Source organism: Neodiprion virginianus, chromosome 2, assembly GCF_021901495.1.
Source record: "Neodiprion virginianus isolate iyNeoVirg1 chromosome 2, iyNeoVirg1.1, whole genome shotgun sequence".
Taxonomy (NCBI): Eukaryota; Metazoa; Arthropoda; class Insecta; order Hymenoptera; family Diprionidae; genus Neodiprion; species Neodiprion virginianus.
In genome coordinates, this window is record NC_060878.1 from 31,704,848 (window position 1) to 31,723,982 (window position 19,135).

Here is a 19,135-nt window from a genome sequence, read left to right on the forward strand (position 1 = left end):
GTGTTGAAACCGTCCAACAGATGATGATGAAAATTTTTAACATTGGGGCTAAAATAGGAACGGGGAAGGTTTACTCACTCAAGGAAAAGACGATACTTCGATCCTGCGGCGAGTCGTCCTGCCGGGAGGCTGCGGTTCTGGCTAAAAATTCATCACCCTCGACGATAATGTAGTTCGCGATCGAGCGCAGCGGTAAAATGACCAAGTAACTGAAAACTCGTTGGGCAAATATGTCGAGCAAAGCGTCTGCGAACGGATCGCGGATCGTACTGAGGTGATGCTGTTGGATAGCAGGAAGGCCCGTGTCGGGGGACGCGCTCGAAGCAAACCTCGCCAGGAATAACCTCACAGTTCTGCCCCACTCCTCGTTCGAAAGGAACATCGCCCTACCATCGCCGTCTATGCGCACCTCGATTCACGTACAATTTTTCCACCATGTCAAAATACGTGACAGAATTACTCTTTTTCGAAATTCTTTCCCGTGTCGAAAAGGGAGCAATTCGCAACAACCGTTCGTGAGAGAAAAGAACTCATCCGCGGAACTGCACCAATGTTCTCCGGAAAGAGTATTTCTCGTCGATTGTGGTACCGTCACTGAGGTTCAACTTCGTTAAATCGCACTAATTAGCTGATTCAATATCAGCGATTAGGATTAGGCAGCCGGCCGAGTGATAAGAATAAATTTCTGTGGGAGCAGAATACATTCATGGTATTTGTAGGTAGAAAATCTTTTTGTCGGAACAAAGAATTGTCGGCAGTTCCTTTAAAGGGTAACTAAATGGCTTTACTTTTCTACAAGTCTACACGGAATAATTACAACCTGTGTACTGCTTTTCAATTTCTCGAATTTGACACTGACGCCGATCCTCCGAGAAATTGGAATTCCGTTACGGTGCAACGGAGGGCACGGGTATGTGTACAAATCATAAATGTGGGTATTTGGAACGGTCGTAAAACGGTTGACGTAATGGGTGGTAATTTTTATAAAGCACCGTTTGTTCTACCGTGAATATTAAATCTGTTACAGCTGACTGCCCACGGTATTATCATATGAACGTCGACTCAATGAATCCTAATTTACGAAACAATTCGCCACAGTTCCTCGGTAATGAAGACTATCAAACCCGAGATTACACGCTCGCGAGTGAATCCAGCTCGCTTACAGAATCGGAATTTTAACCAACGTAATAACTTTGTCCAGTGAGCAGGCATAATTTATTAATTTTTTTCTTTATACTAGTATAATCAGAAACAATACCGAATACGCAGTACGTATACGGATTCGTCGAAAACTGTCGTGGAAGTGAAGATGAACCGACGATGGCTTGAGTTCCGAACGGTGTTTTTTTTCCTATTTTTTTTAAATCTTCTTTCCGGACCTTGTTGACCGGTAGAGCTTGAAACCCGACGAATATAATGTATCGGAGTGCAGAAAGGTAAACGGTCATTTATTTGCGACGATGCAGAACGGAAGGGTTGAGTCAGACTCTGCGGAGTTGGCAAAGCTCCCGTAGGTATGTAGGTATAAGAGGCGGCTAGGGTAAACTTAAGCTGTGAGTATTGTTAGAAGCGTGATTCAATCCCGAACCTGTGGCAGCCATAAGCTCAAGGTCGTCGGACGAGTGCGATCTCGACATCGATATGGCAAATTGCAAGGCCTCGAACACACCTAACCGACGTTTTGTAGTACGATAAAACACGCGACAGTGATTTGCGTGCAAACAATTCACCGGCGAAATCTCGTCCACTTATCTTCTCTGATTAAAGTCCATTCAATTATCGATCAACGCCATGATTTTCAGATTTTTTTATCAATCCCGACGCGTTTTTTTCTTTTTTCACCGATGTTCCCGCGAGTCGCTAAGCCAGTTTCGGATAAAGGTTCAATTTTCGAACCCTTGGTGAGGGATCTTCTCTCTTATTAATTAATGGATTAATTGAAATGCAAACATACGAGATTGAAACGGCCTAACTCGTCTTTTCGAATATTAGCTGTGAAATTTATTTTATCATGTCCGTATAAGCAAAATATTATTAAATCATGTTAGGGGAAAAAAACGGGAAAAAAAATTTGCTTTCTTATCTCAGAGCCTGAAAATTTATCTCTGTTAATTCTTCAATTTTTCGCGATGTTGGAAATTAAATTGATAATACGCTAACGTTATTCGGCACAAAAATAAACCCAAAATGTAATTTCTTCAAATTTTATCAATTTCATAAATTTCGAACAAACTTTTCCGGTATTCCTCGATTAATTAAAACAACATTTCCATTTTTCTCATCAATCCGTCGCCTAAACTATTCTAAGCTCAGGTATACAGAAGTTAATCCGGTCGGAAAAGGAATTTGAAAAATCTTATACGATGGTATTTATAGATGCCTATTTCGAGAGGCTTGATTTCCTCTCTTTTGTTTCTGTTATCCTAAGCTGCGAGCGAGTACGTGTAAGATATCCGTTTCTGGTAAATTTCTCGCGCGGCTTCATCGCCGTCTCGAGCTTGAGCTTGAGTTTTCGATTTCGGCACTGCAGGATACGTGTTGCCCTATAGATCACTCACTCAGCTGTTTACCATTTTTAAATCCATTTGTTTGTTCAGACCGACTCACCGTCCTGTTTACCATCCGGGGACCGACTGCGGGGGCGTGGCGGCGGCACGTAGAGTGCGGTAATTCGGTGGATGGGGATGTGTTACATTTTAGAGTCAAGAGATATACAGAGGGCATGAGAAGTTGCTACAAACTTTTATGTTACCTTTGAAAATAGAGAGCCCAACGCGGTCAAAGAGAGCATAAAAAAGAACGATCGAATTCCGTGGGAAAGCCAGCTTTTCAGACCCCCATTGTTTTTTACACATTGAATTTTGCTGATCAACAAAGTACAATTTACACAAGGTAACATTTGTTTTAAGCCTTTCGAATTCGAGATTGATGAGGAAAATCATCGAAAATTAAACTTTTCAACTACAAATCACCTATGACGTAGCACAAAAAATTGCGAACGTGAATTATTATACGGACCACGAAACGCTTGATTTTACGAAAGCTTATCGAAGCAGTAGATATTGCTCCGAAATTCGACTAACTTCGAACATCCTGAATAGGACGGTTTCAGGAATAACGGCGATCATAAAATTAAAAATTTATACCACGCCCGTGGTTATCATATTTTATATATAGGTCAAGAATCGTAGTATATATTTTTATACCCAACTCGTCGAAAAGAATAAGGCTATAGGAAATTATCATGGTCGTATAGATTTTTTTGTATTGTACCTAGACGCAACGATTATCCATATACATATCCATTTATGTGTAACTAACGTGTACACTGTACATCAATTTAAGTCAAGCATTTATCGGCGTGCGTCAGAGGGAGAGAGAGAAAGAGAGAAAAGTGGGGATTAACCGAGTGAGCAACCGGAATGGTACCGAATTAAATGAAATCAAACGAAATGGCACTAATTGCTTTTTGAGTGGTAAAAATATCGCTGCTGCGAAACACTTTTTGCCAATTTTTTTCAACGCGGTAGCAAAGCTACATGCGTGCTTATAATCAACCTTAAAAGAATTTTGACTTGTCACATACAAAAACGTTTGATCTTGACCTCAATCCTCGATAAGTTTCAATTGTTTGTAATCCACAAAAAAAGTCTACAGATCTTTTTCCATGAATTTGTTTCAACCGGCTTCGAATCAATTTGTTCGTTTGCCTTGCAAAAACGTAAAATATTTCGTTAATTGGGATAGAAAGAAAAGAAAAAAGAAAAAAAAATTTAATCGACTAGAATTATAAGCGTGAGAACAATCCGTTGAATCGATAAATTATTTCCTGATCAATTGTAATCGAAATCCCTCTAGACGAACAGGGTGATATTAAACAAAACCTGCCGGTTTGGAAAAACGGAAAATCTCGATCGGAGTCCTCACGATAAAGAGCAGAACCCGAATTTCTTCACTCTAATTTGAATCAAACTCACCGTCGTCGCTGATTTCCAGATTCGTGTAGCTGTCCCAGTGCAAAATGGGGTCGTGGTGAGCCGAGGCATGAGGCACCGCGGGGGTGGGTGCTGGAACAGGACCAGCGACGCCATCCTGACGGCGGGCGTCGCTTGCGAAGTAGAGGGTGACGACGCTGTCGGCCGGACATCTGGGATCCTCACAGGCGATGTCGAGTTCCGACCGAGGGAACGAAACCACGTTCTCGGTGATAACGCAGGTGTGGAACTGAAAATTACGGGGGAAGGATTAAATAAGAGAAATAAGAAAAAAAAAAAATATACAACCCAAAGGTACTAGCGAAATTCGACAACCTAAATTTTACAGAGAAAAATATGAGGTGTGGAGTTCTAGATCGACTGCAAAGACCGTGAGGTGTAAAATTTGGTGTGAAACTGACAAGGTAAAATTTTTTTCAATCTTAAAGCTTGTCCTCACCTGCAGCGAGAACATCGCCTCTCGGCTTTGTTTCGAGTAAACGCGATGATAGCACTTTATCAGTATGTCACCGCGGAGTCTGAGGCCTCCAAGATTAACCGTGAACTCTCGGGCGTTTGTCACTGAGTAAAGGTCGGAGGTGTAGACCGGGGTCAGACCTTCGTAGACTTTCAAGAAGGCGCGACATCCCGTCGGTTCGAATTGCGGTACGCCCAGAACCGTCAGGTGTGTAAGGTAAAGTGGAGACGGGCTGATTCTCAGCGAGCCGGATAAAAGACCGCTGAAGTACTCGACGTACCTGCGCATATTCGGGGTGAAACGATTTTTTTTTTTTTTTTTTCGAGAGAAAACAAAAATCTAAGCATTTTTGTCTATGCATTTATACAGCAGGTTGAAAACTCCAAGAACTGCAACCAAGTCTGTATGTTTTAGAATCAGCGATATTCGATTGCTAATTGGAAAAAACGATTATTTTGTTCACATGTTTTATACGGGTGCAAAAATTTGATTCATTCTACGACAAGACTCAATATAGGAAAAGAGGAAGGGTTTGTTAATCGATTGATCTTCTCAACTTTTTCTGCCAATTCTTCATTCATCCTCTTTTCGCTTACCTGCGATGCGAGGGAACGTGGAGCGGCCCGATTTTGTCGTCGAGGAACCTCCTCATTGCGAATCTGTCTAATGCCTGATCTCTGCTACCGCAAATACTGCTGTAATTCATGTATGCTGAAACCGCGACGCCGAGACGTTCCTTGCCGCCCCTAAGACGATGGAAAGAAAATGGATTGACTCCAATTTTGTTTTACACAAATTCATCCATTTTCATATGATAATCGGTATCCAGGGACTTTTCGAGAAGTAATTTTTCCGTATACAAATTTTGAATCATAAAATTAAAAGCGATATGCGGGTGATTGGAAATAGTCAAAATTAAAGTCTGGCGCTTTATTTTCATAAACTTGAATTCGTTTTCCAATTACACACATATTTTCTGAAACATTTGTTTTAATCTCGAGATCTAGGTTTCAGTATTCAAATCTGAATACTTCTACGACGATCATAGCAAATGCTGACAAGAATACTTTCGTAGTTCATCAAAAAAGTAACTCACCTAGCATGCAAAACCGCGACTCTGTTAGGCGCGGCGTTTAGCCAAGAATCGAGCTCCTTGCAAAGAGCGCAGAGTCGCTCTAAACTCGGTGCTAAGTTTTGCGGCCATCCTGACTCCCGTGTATTTGGCTCGTTGGTTCGTCCGGGTGAGGAAAGATTGAAGATCTGGAAAAGGGCGAAGGCAACGATCGAATTACCGATAGTAATTATCTTACGGTAATTGGCCTCTTTCTTTTTTTCCCCAATTTCATTTGGTCCGACAATTTTTTTTTTTTTTTCTTGTTTTCGTTTTTTACCACGTAATTGTCCCCGTGTTTTCCTCGCAGAAGGGTCGTCGCGTGGTCCAGAATCCCTCGGGCGTCTTCCTTGTACCACAAGGCAATTATCCTTTCGGTGACGTAGCTCAGCTCCATTACTTCGCTCACTCGGCTGTTTCCGTTTCCTCCGATTGACACTGCGTCAGCTCCGACGCCAGGCGTCCGCGGCCTCGTCATCGTCGTCGTCACCTGGATAACAAACATTATTTTTCCATGGGTTCGACAAGGACTTTTAGCACATTGACAGACCATGTTATTCCCTTTAAATTTTAATAATATATATAAAAAGAAAAATAGTGAACACTCGGTTAGTTGAGACCAAATGTAATATTACTCGGATTTTCAATTCTTTATCTATGCGGTTGGATAAAAAAATATAATGACATTTTTTTGATATAGCCGGTTTCGATTCATTATATACAGCAGTGCTCAAAAATATTTCGATAGTATAAAATTTGTTATCATTTGGATCCATCGTTTTTCTTTAATTTATTTATTTTTTTCTTTATTTCAACTTCATTTTCCAAAAAATGAGATTTAATTTTCTACAATTATGTAGAACATCGAATTTCTTTCAATAAAAAATATTATTGATTTTTTAATTTAATATTAATATTTGCAACCCAATTACTATATTTGTCAAAATACGTTTGAGCGCTGCTGTGGAATACGTTTTCATTCGTCGAAACAAATTTCGTAGTCTATAGAACGGTTTTTTTTGCCCCATGTATAAATTTGTCTAAATGGGTTCTATATGCTCAACGTTTCTTTATATTCCCTGGACTTCTCTGCATAATATTGTATACATGTTGCAAATAACGTCAATATGACGTGTTTTCCCTGATGCCCGATACCGATTTAGATGTGCAATCTCTGCAACACGATGGTCACGATGCTTCAACGCAAATGAGAGAAAAAACATAAGTGGAAAAATACCGGAAAGGATCAGCCGACTGTTATAACTTCATGCTTGACTTCGTGAGAAAATCCTAACACATTGTAACTGTTTGATTGTCAGCGCTTACGTGTAAAGAAAAGTGAAGGCTATTGTTATTTTGCCGAGGTAATAGCCGTACTTTTTTGTTCGTATGCGCGCTAATCTGTGTTTGTATTAATAAATAGTGGGCAGTAGCTATTTTCTTTTGTAAATATAATAGGTGCGATTATTTTTCCCCTAATCACGCCCTACATGGTCCGATATTATTCGACCATCGGCGTATAATACATACGAATGCGTACGGACACAGACATGTATCTATAGTCACGATGTATTTCGTTGTTTCTGTTCATCTCGTACCGGAACCCAATCACACACTTTGAACGAAGTTTTTCATTCCCCCCGCGGTGTGGGCCGTATACATCCACACAGATATAGGAATGTAGGTACACACGTTGACCGGCTTCCTTAATTAACTGCAGTAATTGAACCGTCAACTTTTTATTGTTCGGATATCAAAAGGCTCATTATTGCCGCTCAAGAGGGATGAGAAGGCACGATTTTAATTGCCAACGATTATCCAAACTGCCTTCCTTCGTATGCTGCAGCAGCATCAGCCGCAGCTGCGCTATAATCGACGAATTGTAAAAATGAATAGCCACGATTCTCTCGCCTCAAATTATCGACACGAATTATTATTCGTACGTACGTATCCTTCGTGCGGTGTAAACTGTACAGATAAAATAAAAAAGTAGAATAAAATAAAAAAAAAAAATCAAACAAAAATCGCAGAAAAGTCAAGGAATGCAAAAAGCGTGAAAAAACGATGCATAAACTAAACGCGCGGCTTACCCTCGCCGTGTAAACGGGCCTGTAGAATATTTTAACAAGAAATTTTGCCTCGGGCATCGCACGCGGTAAACTTCTTGCACGCTAATACACATTTATTGGGAAGATGATGTTTCTTCGCGGCTCAACTCGTACTGCGTTAATCTCGCGTGTTTCGCGATACTTGCCGAGGCATCGCGGAATGTATTATACGTGCGTGTATAGGTTTGATAGCTTCTTCCTCGTTTGGAGCAAGGACGTTATTATACGCGTACGTACGTAAGCCTAGATATAATCAACGTTGCGCAACAAATGCATGTCGGTATGTAGGCAGATGCGTAATTTCTACGACATTCACGCTCGGCGACGTCCAAACTGCGCGGTACATCAGCTTAAATGTGACTTGAATCGTTACGAAAACTCCCGCCGGATTCGGCCATGGTCGCTACACGCGGACGTAGCTGCGTCTTGGGTTGCCTATCGTTCTGCATTACCGATTCCGGTAATCGCGTCGGTCATAGTAAACCCCGTTTTATCGACTCTCCGATTCCCGCCGTTAGTAAAAAATTTCCGTCTAATTTAGTAGCTACGAGTAATGACTGCAGATTTTTTTGTGCTTATTTGATTATTTATTTATTAATTTTTTTGGTTCCTTTTCATCAATCTTTCTTTTTTCTATCCTGACAAAAATTAACATTAATAATGGTGCGTTGCGCAGCCTGAACAACTTGGAATTGATATTGCAGTGACCGAAAGCCGGTTCTTCTTTTTTTGTTTTTGTTTCTTTTTTCTGTTGTTCCTCTTCTTTCCAACCGCTCAAACGTGACATCAATCGGTAATTCGGACCCGGAGGTAAAACCACAAGATACTCGTCGGCTGCAGACCACGCACGGCTATAACTTATAGGCACGTTTCAACCCCAACGAATTATATTTAGAAACGTGTAATGAGTTTTTGCCGGTTGAAATATGGCACTAAAATTTTCAATTTGCTGCCGTCGTTTTGTGGTTACGTGCAATTTTCATTTGCATTCATTTGTGTACTGAACGTTTGAAAGGAAATGAACACCTCTCACGTTAGCTCTTAAAGTACGTTCGCGAACGTTCGGAAAAATGTTTAAACAGCAAAAGCAATTGCTGTAGGGCACAAAAAGTGTTCTTATATTGAAATGAAATTACAGTGAAGAAAAACGCTTGAACTTTGGCATTGCGAGATCGCATACAAGTCATTCGAAATTGATCGACGCCTTTTTCAATTTCTTCTTTCCCAAGGGCACTTGAGCCCTGGCCTTTTCCTGACATACGACTACTCGTTAATTATTTGCCGGATGTTCGTACATTGCACTCGTGCGAAAGGCTAACGAGCAGTTCTTAACTCAATTATATCTGATAAACTTACAATTGCTCACGTTTGATATTAATTGAAACTAGAAGAAGAAAAGGTCGAAGATACGTTACACGATGAAAACTATTCTCCTCATCAATTGCAGTTAACAGTCGCGTATACACGTATTCAAGCCGATAATAAATTGACTGCCATTCAAGAGAAATGCACTGTTAAAATATTAAACTCGAAAAAAGGTAGAAATGAAGAGTGATGAATAATAAATTGGGTAATTTAACAGAAAATTCTTACCTGTTTCGACCGAGAAATCGTGTTGGTGGTATTCTTCGACGGGGCTTCATAGTTGCTGTTGTGCTGTAACACGAATAGTGAAAATGTGGTGTTAATTACTTTTCAAAATATCTTACAAATGCTTTATAGGTGGGACTTTTGAAATCGTGTAGGTACACTCGGAACAGAAAATAAGTACGTGATACTATTTCTGAACGAGTGAAAGATGTATCAAATCAATTGACGCATAGAATCAAATTAATAACAGGTATGAAGATTATAATTATGGATCAACATTCTTGCAATTAGTCGTGATAATTCAGGATTTAAAGTGGGAAAACTGTGTGTGGCGGTAAAATATTTCACACCTCTCGCTCGATGTGCAAAGCAGTGTGCCAAATGGTGAAGGCTATCCTATGCAGCAGGCTCTGAGTTTCCCCGGGTAAAACGATCAGATCGCCGTCGTCTCCATTTTCATCGTTATTATTGTTGTTCAAAGCGTTTAAATTGTTCGAACTTCGCCCGAGTCTCTCACCGTGACGACAACACCGAGCTCTGAGCCAGGATCGTGATAAAGAGCTGTTGTTAGAGCTGGCCATAATTTTATTTCGCGTTGCGTTTGTCTAAGGTCTTCATTTTTATTTTTCGTTCTGCGTTTAAAAAAATTCTTCTCTTTTTTATTACTCGCGATATTCGTACAGCTTAAAGAGATTCGACCGGTTAATTTCTATGTGATTCCACCACACAGACGTTTGTTCGCGAAAAATAGTTTGGGTACGTCACAACTGTTTAACGAATAAAACTGGGTGGCTAATACAGAGTGATGGAAGATGCGAAACGTGCGCTATTCGTCTCCAACGATATCATGTAACACTCGTAGTTTTAATCTCGGTGTATCTTAATCACTGTAGAAGGTACACATATATAATTCAAGAACTGAGATAATAATACTTAGGAAATCAGATAAGAGCAGAACGAGCGCACAGCGTTTTGACTCGCGTGTTCATACTGTTCTCCGTTTCTCTGTCGCAAATCGACCATCGTGCAGCTACGTATGATACACGACAAAAGTTTCGTTCATAGTCATTTATACACGCATATGTGACTTCAAACGAGTGCAGATCTTTATACTAAATCCTCGTTTTCATCTCTCCGTAACACTGTAGTTACGAGAGATTACAAACTTGGGTTTGAAAAATATTTCTCACGGGTATATCGCTCGATGCCTATTTTCCGCGCAGCACCATAAAAATCGGTGGAAATATAGCGACGAGGGATCGTACCGTGTGAATTTTTTGTTAAATCGATTTTAAGTAAAGAAAATGAACGAATAAATAAATAAATAAATAAATAATAAAACAACCCTGCACCGAATAGAAATTAAAAATTTCTACCGATCTTCTTTCCAAAATTTTCTTTCGCGACAGTTTAAAACGATCCAATTAACGCTCGATAAAATCCCGGGGGATCCGCCCTGGTGCAAATGTTATATACGATGTAGGCAAGGCGTGTGCACGATACCACTCGGCATGTAAAATCAAGTTTAGAGGATGGATCCTGGGGCGAAGGACGTACGCGGTCTACTGGGAGCGAGGCGGCAGGGTGTGCCGGGATGACAGCGAGTCGCCATGACGACGGGGGGCGTCGAAGGTTTCCCGGCTACGCAAGCTCGTCGAGGATCGAGAAGCCCAGGACCGGCACAGCGCTGATCTCCCGGACGGATGCTGCGTCGAGACGCCGCCGGCTCTGACGTACCTAGGTGCCGAACCCGGAGATCCTGCGCGCGCGACCTTGACACACCGAAATCCGTTGGGATAGTCGGGGCTTACCGGGGAAAAGCTCGGACCCCGGTGACCTTGGCGCACTGACACGTTATCTCGAGGATTTGCAGGACGCGTCCGCATTTCTTTTCTCTCCTTATTCGCGCGCTCTTTCTTATCCTTTACGCGACAAAGTGTCATCCTGAGAATTGCTGTCGTGCACAGAAATGCGGAAAGAGAAGAAACTTGGACATAGCGGATCAATGCGCGCACTCAATTCGAGTAAAACGAAATGCTTGTTTCTCGTGTAGCGACGATCGAAAAAGTATAGTTTTTGGTAATATACTCGTGCGATTCGATGCGATGAACTTTCGAAAAGTTTGAGAGCGTCATAAGGTACAGCTTTACCGAAATTCGGGATAAATTTCTTTTATTGTATCGGAACTGTATCGGTAAAAACTTTAGATACATGTTCATTGAAAAATAACAAAAATTGTGTTATCTTAAATTCTTTGAAGTGAAATCACGTAAACGCTTTCAGGGTATTCGGAATTCATTCCGAGTCACATTGCAAGTATTTTAAATATTTTGAAACCTTCCATAATCACGTGAATAATGTATAGAAATTCTGGTGTTAACAAAAGATCCAGGCGACTTCCGCGCTCAAGAATCGGAAACAATTTAAATATGATATCGAAAATCCTAAACAACTTATTCTTTGACGTGCTTTTCTAGTCACGTATAAAAATATTCAGATCAATATACGATGCGAGTAATTGTGAGATAGGAAATAATTTTCAGATGTTTGCTTTGCTTGAGAAGATATGTCCCCTATACTCTTGAAATTTTAGGCTTTTAATTCCGAGTATGTATTAAGAAAGAAACAAATAAATTTCTTCACATGTCCATACATAATGCTTCTCCACCCTTGATATCCACTGTTCCAAGATCCTTCCGACGTGTTGGTTTAAGCAAGCCTTATTTAAGGTTGACAGGAAATCAAAAAGATCCCGCGGGATCTTGGAACGAAAAGCCGTGGATATATAGGTATAGAAATATAGGGTAGATGGTAGTCAGCTGGGTTTAATTTGAAGGAGGCTTAGCAGCGCAGCGAGTACCCCTCGAAACAATTGCGTATACTCAGCGAAGGCCCTCCACTCTCCGGAATGGAAAGCCCTTGCGGGATCAACAACTGCGGCCAGTACGGGTTTAGGTTCAGGTTCAGGTCTAAGCTGTAAGTACATGTTGGTATAATACGCCTAGCGTTTAAATCCGACTAAGATACCCCTCACACTCGTGCACTGTTGTTCACTTGATCAAGAGCGATGAGCCGCCTCCGAGGAGCAAGACTCGTGTCAAAATTCAAACCACTGGATCGGAACGTGAATTGACGGATTGAAAATTTATCGTGCCTCCTGAAGATAAATTCGAACTGTCTCATAATAGAATTTAAACTCGCGTAGACGTCTTAAGGTTGGAATGAGTAGGGAGGATGGTACCTCAGAGGATAACACCGCGTCGGAATGAAAGAACGAATGGATGAAACGTCACATCGACAATTGCCTGCAATTGGCGCAAACAAGTGGAAACAAAAAGTCCGATAAGGTGAAACTGCAGCGAACAGCAGCAGTTGAAATTACGAGTAAAGAAAAATTAATCGTTTCAAAAAACGTCCCTGCTTCGATCCACTTGGCGTTAAAGTGTCAATCTTCGTGCGATAGAAAAATGGCCTTGTCAGGTTGTTGTTATCGCACGTGTTACACCTGTACATCCATACTTAAATGTGTAAATGTGTCATGTGTGTACGTAGTTGCGCAATGTTGGATTCAAGTTTTTTCCACGCAAACAACCGAAACGAATTATAATACACGGGTGTACAAATGTCGCCCTGCTCGCGCGGCGAAGCAAAGCTGATCCATGGAAAAGCGTGCGGCATAGATCCGATCTGCCCGTCGTAAGTTACGCCCGATGAGCAGTAATTCAGGGAATGAGTAACGAAACGTGCGTGCATGGGATAGGGAAAAGGGAAAAGGGAAAAGGGAATAGAAAGAACAAAAATAGCCTAGAGCCGAGATCGAGGCTGGATGATCGATTCGGTCGCTGCTCGCGCGTACCTGACCCACTTTCTGCTGCAGGGGGGCTCACCGAATATTCGCGAACGAGTTGGTCTGAAACGGACATTAGGGGCTTTGTCGTGGCGAATTCCGCGATGATCGTGGTCCGGAGATCTCGTGCCAGCTTCGCCGGAGCTTGCGGCGTTAAAAACTCGCGTTAAACGATACGCGCGCGTGTTAATCAAGCAGTTTGACACGCTGACCTCGTGGCTCCCTGGTCTTGTTGTTTTCTCATCTCGTATAAGCTGCGTGGCAGTGGCGTTCTCAATTGAGGATCACGATTAAAGCGAATAATACGAGGAGAGGGTAGAATTGAAAACGCTATTCGCTGATCTACTGGTTGGGCAGGTCCTTTACTAGGATAAAAATCTTCTAGCAAATTACAGTACGACGCATGCTTCGGATGGGGCCTAATGTGCGCGTTATGGGGTTTTAAGGAGATGATCATTTCCTTTCGAAGAGCAAATACACGCGCGCATAGGGACCGATTCACTTCGTGGTGTTGGCTCAAGTTTCACTCTCGACTCTCCTTAATTAGCACCAATAAATTGCTAGTGCTCACAGAGCGAGTGCGAGAGAGAGAGAGAGAGAGAGAGAGAGAGAGAGAGAGAGAGAGGCATGAGGAGCACGGAAAATGAGGAGCATTAGAAGTTGGGCTCGTTTTATGAAACGTACGATCTCTTCGAGGCTTACTACGGCTGTAAGAATGCGAAGGAAAATGTAGCGCTGCGTTGTACGTCTGTTATTGAAAAACATTGTGCTATAAACAGATGCGCAAAACTCATTATAATTGACGGAAAACAGCGGTGCTGTATCGCTGCTGCTGCAGATGGCTCAAATTGGCGTGATGTACGACGGGTGACGATTAGCTCACGTATGTAACGTGTCAAAGACGCGTAGTTTCTCGTACGGGAGATTACGACGGCACATGGATACAAAATGAAAGATTATATGGTGAAAAAAACTTTGCTGTATACTTAGGCACAGCTTCTACACGTTTCGTCGATATTTTATATGTACATTATACGCTTATATGCACGTCCCGCTGATTATCTTTGAGTTTCATAACAGTGCCGCTCGCCTTGGATCGTGAATGAAGTAATGTCGTATAAATAAGTTTTATCAAGGCGTTTGTCTTTGCTAGATTGCTGAATATCGCCGACCATGACCTATGATCCGAACAACTGTCCGGAGGATCTGTAAAATGTTTTTTCACACACCGGTCTCACACTAACTGCACAACATACGCGCAGCTGTTTGATTTCGAGACGGAGATAAAAAAAGAGCCTGACTCAACATCGTTTGTACATACAATCCGTGCAGATTTCGAAAATCGAACAACACCGGCCAACACCGATTTTCAATCTGGGTTCTAGACGTCAAATTTTCATTTCTTCCACGTAACTTGGAAAAGAAAAAAATAGTTTTATTAGACGCATTTCGCTTTTCTAGAAACGAGTACGATATTTCGGGATTTACGAAAAATGATCTATATTCTCAAACATTTATTGTAAATAACAATTAAACGAAGTCTAGTTTCGCATTTAAATCGCTTCAATTCAGAAATAATAATTCATCACAGGTCAACAGAAAAAATTTATTTCCTCACTTGATATTTAAATGAATAAATTTTGAATTTATACATCGAACAATAACCAAATTCTTCATTATACAGAAGCATAGAATCGAAATTTATTTATTTAAATATAAACTCGACAACATTTGTTTTTTGCTCTTGACAGTGAAATACAAGTTATTAATCATGGATTATAATTGCATCTCGAATTTGTTTTAATTCAGTTCCTTTCTTCGAAGCATTATATATGTATACATATATTGCATTCTGCGACTTTGCCAAAATATAAAATAACACACCTCGAGAAGGTGGCGTAACGAAAACTGCGAAGCGGAAATAATTACATTGACGGTGATACGATTTTCATTTTATTACCGTTCACATACCTTGTACTTATTATATATATATATATATATATATATATATATATATATATATATATATATATATATATATATATATATATATATGTACCTGGGTATAGGAATATGTAACAGAAGCTTTGCAAAAACAATGACTCACCGAATATCTGCAATATGGATTACAAAATCCTTCGTCACACTGTACAGTTGACATCATCTTATTTCTCCCATGCACAATAACCAGACTTAAGCTATACAGTCATTTGAACACAACATTGAGAATGGTAAAGTAGCCTTTAATTTCTTTCATCAATTCACTGTAACGATCAATAATTCTTTTTTGTTCGTCGTCATTGGTTTTCTCAGAGATAATTAATCTCCGCGTTCATCCCACACACTGATTGAATATTTCCAACCTTTACCCCCACCCCTGAAATTAGTAACAATTTATTTTACCTCATACACATCTAGTTATACTCTTTCGCGCGTACCGAATAACTTCTCCGGTGTTAAATATTTCATTTTTTCATTATTCCGCGGTAGCTGGGAGGCTATTTTTTGCAACCGGCTCCGTTTAATAGCTGGTAGGATTTTCGGCGTCGCGATGTTTCAGCATTTTTCAACTTGCGATAACCGGCAACGAGGAGAGTGGCAGAAAGACTGACAGAGAGGGGCAGAGTTCAAAACGGTGCTCAGGGCGTCGAGGATCCTCAACAGACATTTGTGGCCACGTACACACGCAACCAAGATCAGCGCCACGCATGCGCCAAGTTCACCTCGTTCCCCGCCGGCAGCTTTACTTATTGCGAACCGCCTCTAATCCTCTCCGATAAATTATATCTCCGTGCCCGTATAATTATATCCGTTAATTCATCGATTGTATCGGAAATTATACCGTATATGTGATATAATTACAGGATACAAAGTCCTTCTTCGATCCAAATATCATTCGTGCAATGAAAAAGGGAGGATCCTTCAATTTGCACAATTGTAATTCAACACTTGTCCATGACCGTCACTCGCACAGATTTCAAGGTTTGTTTGCCTTTATTTTTTTATTCCACCCCAAGAACGAAAAAATTATTATTCTACCAAGATTTATGAGTCCACGTATAACATTATCGAGCGACGACGCTGCTTCGGTCAGGCAAGTCGTTAAACGGCAAAGAAGTGAAAAATTAACAAGTGGAAAGACCGTTATTATTATACTTGCCCGTGAAAAAAATTAGTTCGTTATGAATATTATTCATGCACTTCGCCCTCGTTTAAAATGAGCAGGTGAAACGAAAGAGGGAGGGGGATAAAAAAAAAATAGAAATAAAACATGTAATAAGCAAACGCAAGGAGGCAAAATAATTAAGAGTTGAACGTTAAGTGGAAAGGCCGAGAAGCCAGCCCTCTTTCTTTCGCGTCTTCTTTGTCGCTCTTGCATCCCTTCCAATTAGTCGTGTGGAGTAATTTGCCTTGCTGTTGGATACGTGACTGCATTGTAAAGGAGGGTTAAATATAAGTAAATATAGAGGGATGTGAAATATAAGTGAAGGATGGGTAGAAGAACGAAAATTTAAAAAAAAAACCAAAAAAAAAAAAAAAAAAGAAATGCCGAGTGAAAAAAGCTAGAACCGGAACCGGAAGTGCATTGCCTGGTAATGATGGCGACAGTAATTTACTTCTTTCACGCATATGTAACTCGAGAGGTCTCGCTTATTGTGAAGTAAAAGGTAGTGAAAACAGTTCGCGATGCGCTGCCAAGGGTAGCTAAATCATACGTTGTGATTGCGGCTCTGCCGAGGTTATATTTACATGTCTGACCTGGTAGGGCTGTCTAGTTTCCGTCAGGCAGTGGTGAAGGTTTACGGAACATCAACTCCCCCGATTCGGCGCGAGATGCATCCCTCGATGACGAGTCGGCGACGAAAAAGCGCAAATAGTAACAAAAATTGACAACAGGAAAGAGAGGGAAAAATAATATTTATAACTAATATAAGTGGTGTAAGAGGATTTTCAGATGAAAGATGGAAAGGAAGATGTTGCGGTTGCGCAACGTCGTACGTATATACGTAAAACGTATTTTTACTGTAGAATTAAGCCAGGTTAAATATGTACAGTGCTGGTTCAATTTCGCCAGATTTTGGTAAAGGTTATGGAGCCGGAAGGGCAGCGAGCTAACTGTGTGAGAAATTGAACAGAAGCCCCACCCTCGTTGTGCAAGAGCCCAACCCTTAACTGCAGTCCTGACTGTTTAACCTTACCGCTTTGAAACATCTGCTGTTTTCACTGTAATGTATAACTTCGCAGCGACAATTTTCACGACGATATCACTATTGTTATTATCATCATTTCCTCACATCAGCAAGATGGAGAATAAATTGTTTCAGCGGTGGCAAATCCGCTCTTTTAACGATTTCTTTCATGTAGAAGCTCGTCTTCCAGACGTCGAAATGTCGTCAGATGATTATGTTGTAGTTTTGATCCAACATTTCATTTTAGTATTCTTTGATCTGTAAACTTTCAAGACACGCATGTGGCAATTAAAGTAGCAGAACAGTTTTTACTACCCTATGAAAATTACGTGCGTTCTATAATACGTTTTCGAATTACTTCTAGGTTCTTTATCACTCGTGCTTTTCAATTTCTCTTACCCAAAGATGATTGAAACCGGTTTCACGTCATGTGTCAGAGGCACATGATTCTGAAAATTGAAAGAGTGAAAAATGAGGAATCTAAAGACAGCTTCATCAATACATTTACGTCGATAGTTTTTGGTTTCCTTTTGTTGTCTTTTTTTTTTCAACTTCTACCAAAGCGATTTTCTTTTTCTTTCCCCCCCGTTTCTCTAAAACATCCAGAAATACGGGATCGGAAAAAATCTCTGTTGTAGTCACCGTCCATCTCTTTCCAACTTTTTGGGTTCTTCTTTCCCTTCTTTTTTTCTTTTACCTTGGTAAAATATCTGGGTCGTCGCGTGTCAACTTTTAGTTAGATAAATATTGACAAATTGCCGGTCGATGGTCGAGTCTACGCACTCTACACGCCCGGACGGAACTTAATGTTATATCCTTTCAGCCCTGCAGGAGGAAAGCCCCCCCCCGTTTCCTTTTCGCTCCTTCGTGCTCATCCACCAAATTTTCACTCCGTCGCCAAGTATCAATCTTGCAATCAGGTCACTGCGTGACGGGTAAACATTTATATTACACTTTGCTTTTTTTCTCCTATCCACTTGACCAGAATCAACGCTAACCGAAGCTTCCACAGGGCACAGTTTGATAACGTCTACTCACTACTTTTCGATATTTTCATTTGAATGTAAATCCCTGAAGGTTTTTATTGGCTAGAGTTTTTCTGACGTCGTCACACGTTGGGCAGAAACGCACGCTTGTTCAAATCTAAATCGAGTCTGTTGGAATGTTGTTTCAAAATTGATGTCGAATACCAATTCGCGTCCGTCTAACGTTAGACAGATTTTCGCACAACATCTGCGGGCAAAACGAGATTTTTTCTTTTCGAATTGTTCAACGATATAGAGAAGAAGGCGAAGCTCTTTCATTTTTCTTTCGTCTGTCTTTTACAGCGGACTATCGGTAGCTGGTTATGGATGCACTTACGACGGAACAGAAGGACCTGCAACTCCTCCGGAAGAGCGAGCTGGTGCCAGATGTTAGTGGCACGTGCTCCACCCCGGCTCGAGGCCTTTCTTAAGTGGCGAAGAAGGAATTTCTCGGCGGCGGACATCCGGAAGCCGAAACGCTTCACGGTTGCTTTGATATAGAAACATGCGATTTAATATTAATTGTCTTTAAGAAATTGTTCGAATTTTGATTTCAATAAAAAAAAAAAATTAAACTCATTACCTAAAATCGTATTTCGTCAAACTCTGTAATGCCATCCATGCGAACCATCCTCTTCTAGGTGGTAAAGAGTGACTTGTGTTTATTTATATGAATATGAGATAAACTTGAGAACTGTAGTAGATTAGGCATTAGGGTATAAGAGAATAAAAGCAACAAGAAGATTGAAGAATTTTCAAGATATGAATGAAAGTAAAGAAAAACATTACACACGGTACGTCTTTACGAATTG

The 19,135-nt window shown here is 40.8% G+C and overlaps 1 protein-coding gene across 11 annotated transcripts in view; it reads right to left on the reverse strand.

Annotated features, from left to right (window-relative positions):
* The window catches only part of LOC124298676 (tensin-1), a 99,340-nt gene that overhangs the window by 25,197 nt on the left and 55,008 nt on the right, over window positions 1-19,135 (reverse strand). For 7 of the 11 annotated variants that reach the window (XM_046750998.1, XM_046751001.1, XM_046750999.1 and 4 more), the window contains 6 exons: window positions 9,265-9,327; window positions 5,844-6,053; window positions 5,549-5,712; window positions 5,049-5,198; window positions 4,435-4,732; window positions 3,978-4,224 (listed from right to left, as the gene is read on the reverse strand). In XM_046750998.1, coding sequence (XP_046606954.1) covers window positions 3,978-4,224; window positions 4,435-4,732; window positions 5,049-5,198; window positions 5,549-5,712; window positions 5,844-6,053; window positions 9,265-9,327 — 1,132 coding nt within the window. Of the gene's footprint in view, window positions 1-3,977; window positions 4,225-4,434; window positions 4,733-5,048; window positions 5,199-5,548; window positions 5,713-5,843; window positions 6,054-7,653; window positions 7,745-9,264; window positions 9,328-9,611; window positions 9,858-15,215; window positions 15,486-15,546; window positions 15,690-19,135 lie in introns of those variants that run through there. The other 4 variants (XM_046751006.1, XM_046751008.1, XM_046751004.1 and 1 more) reach the window with 4 other exon arrangements.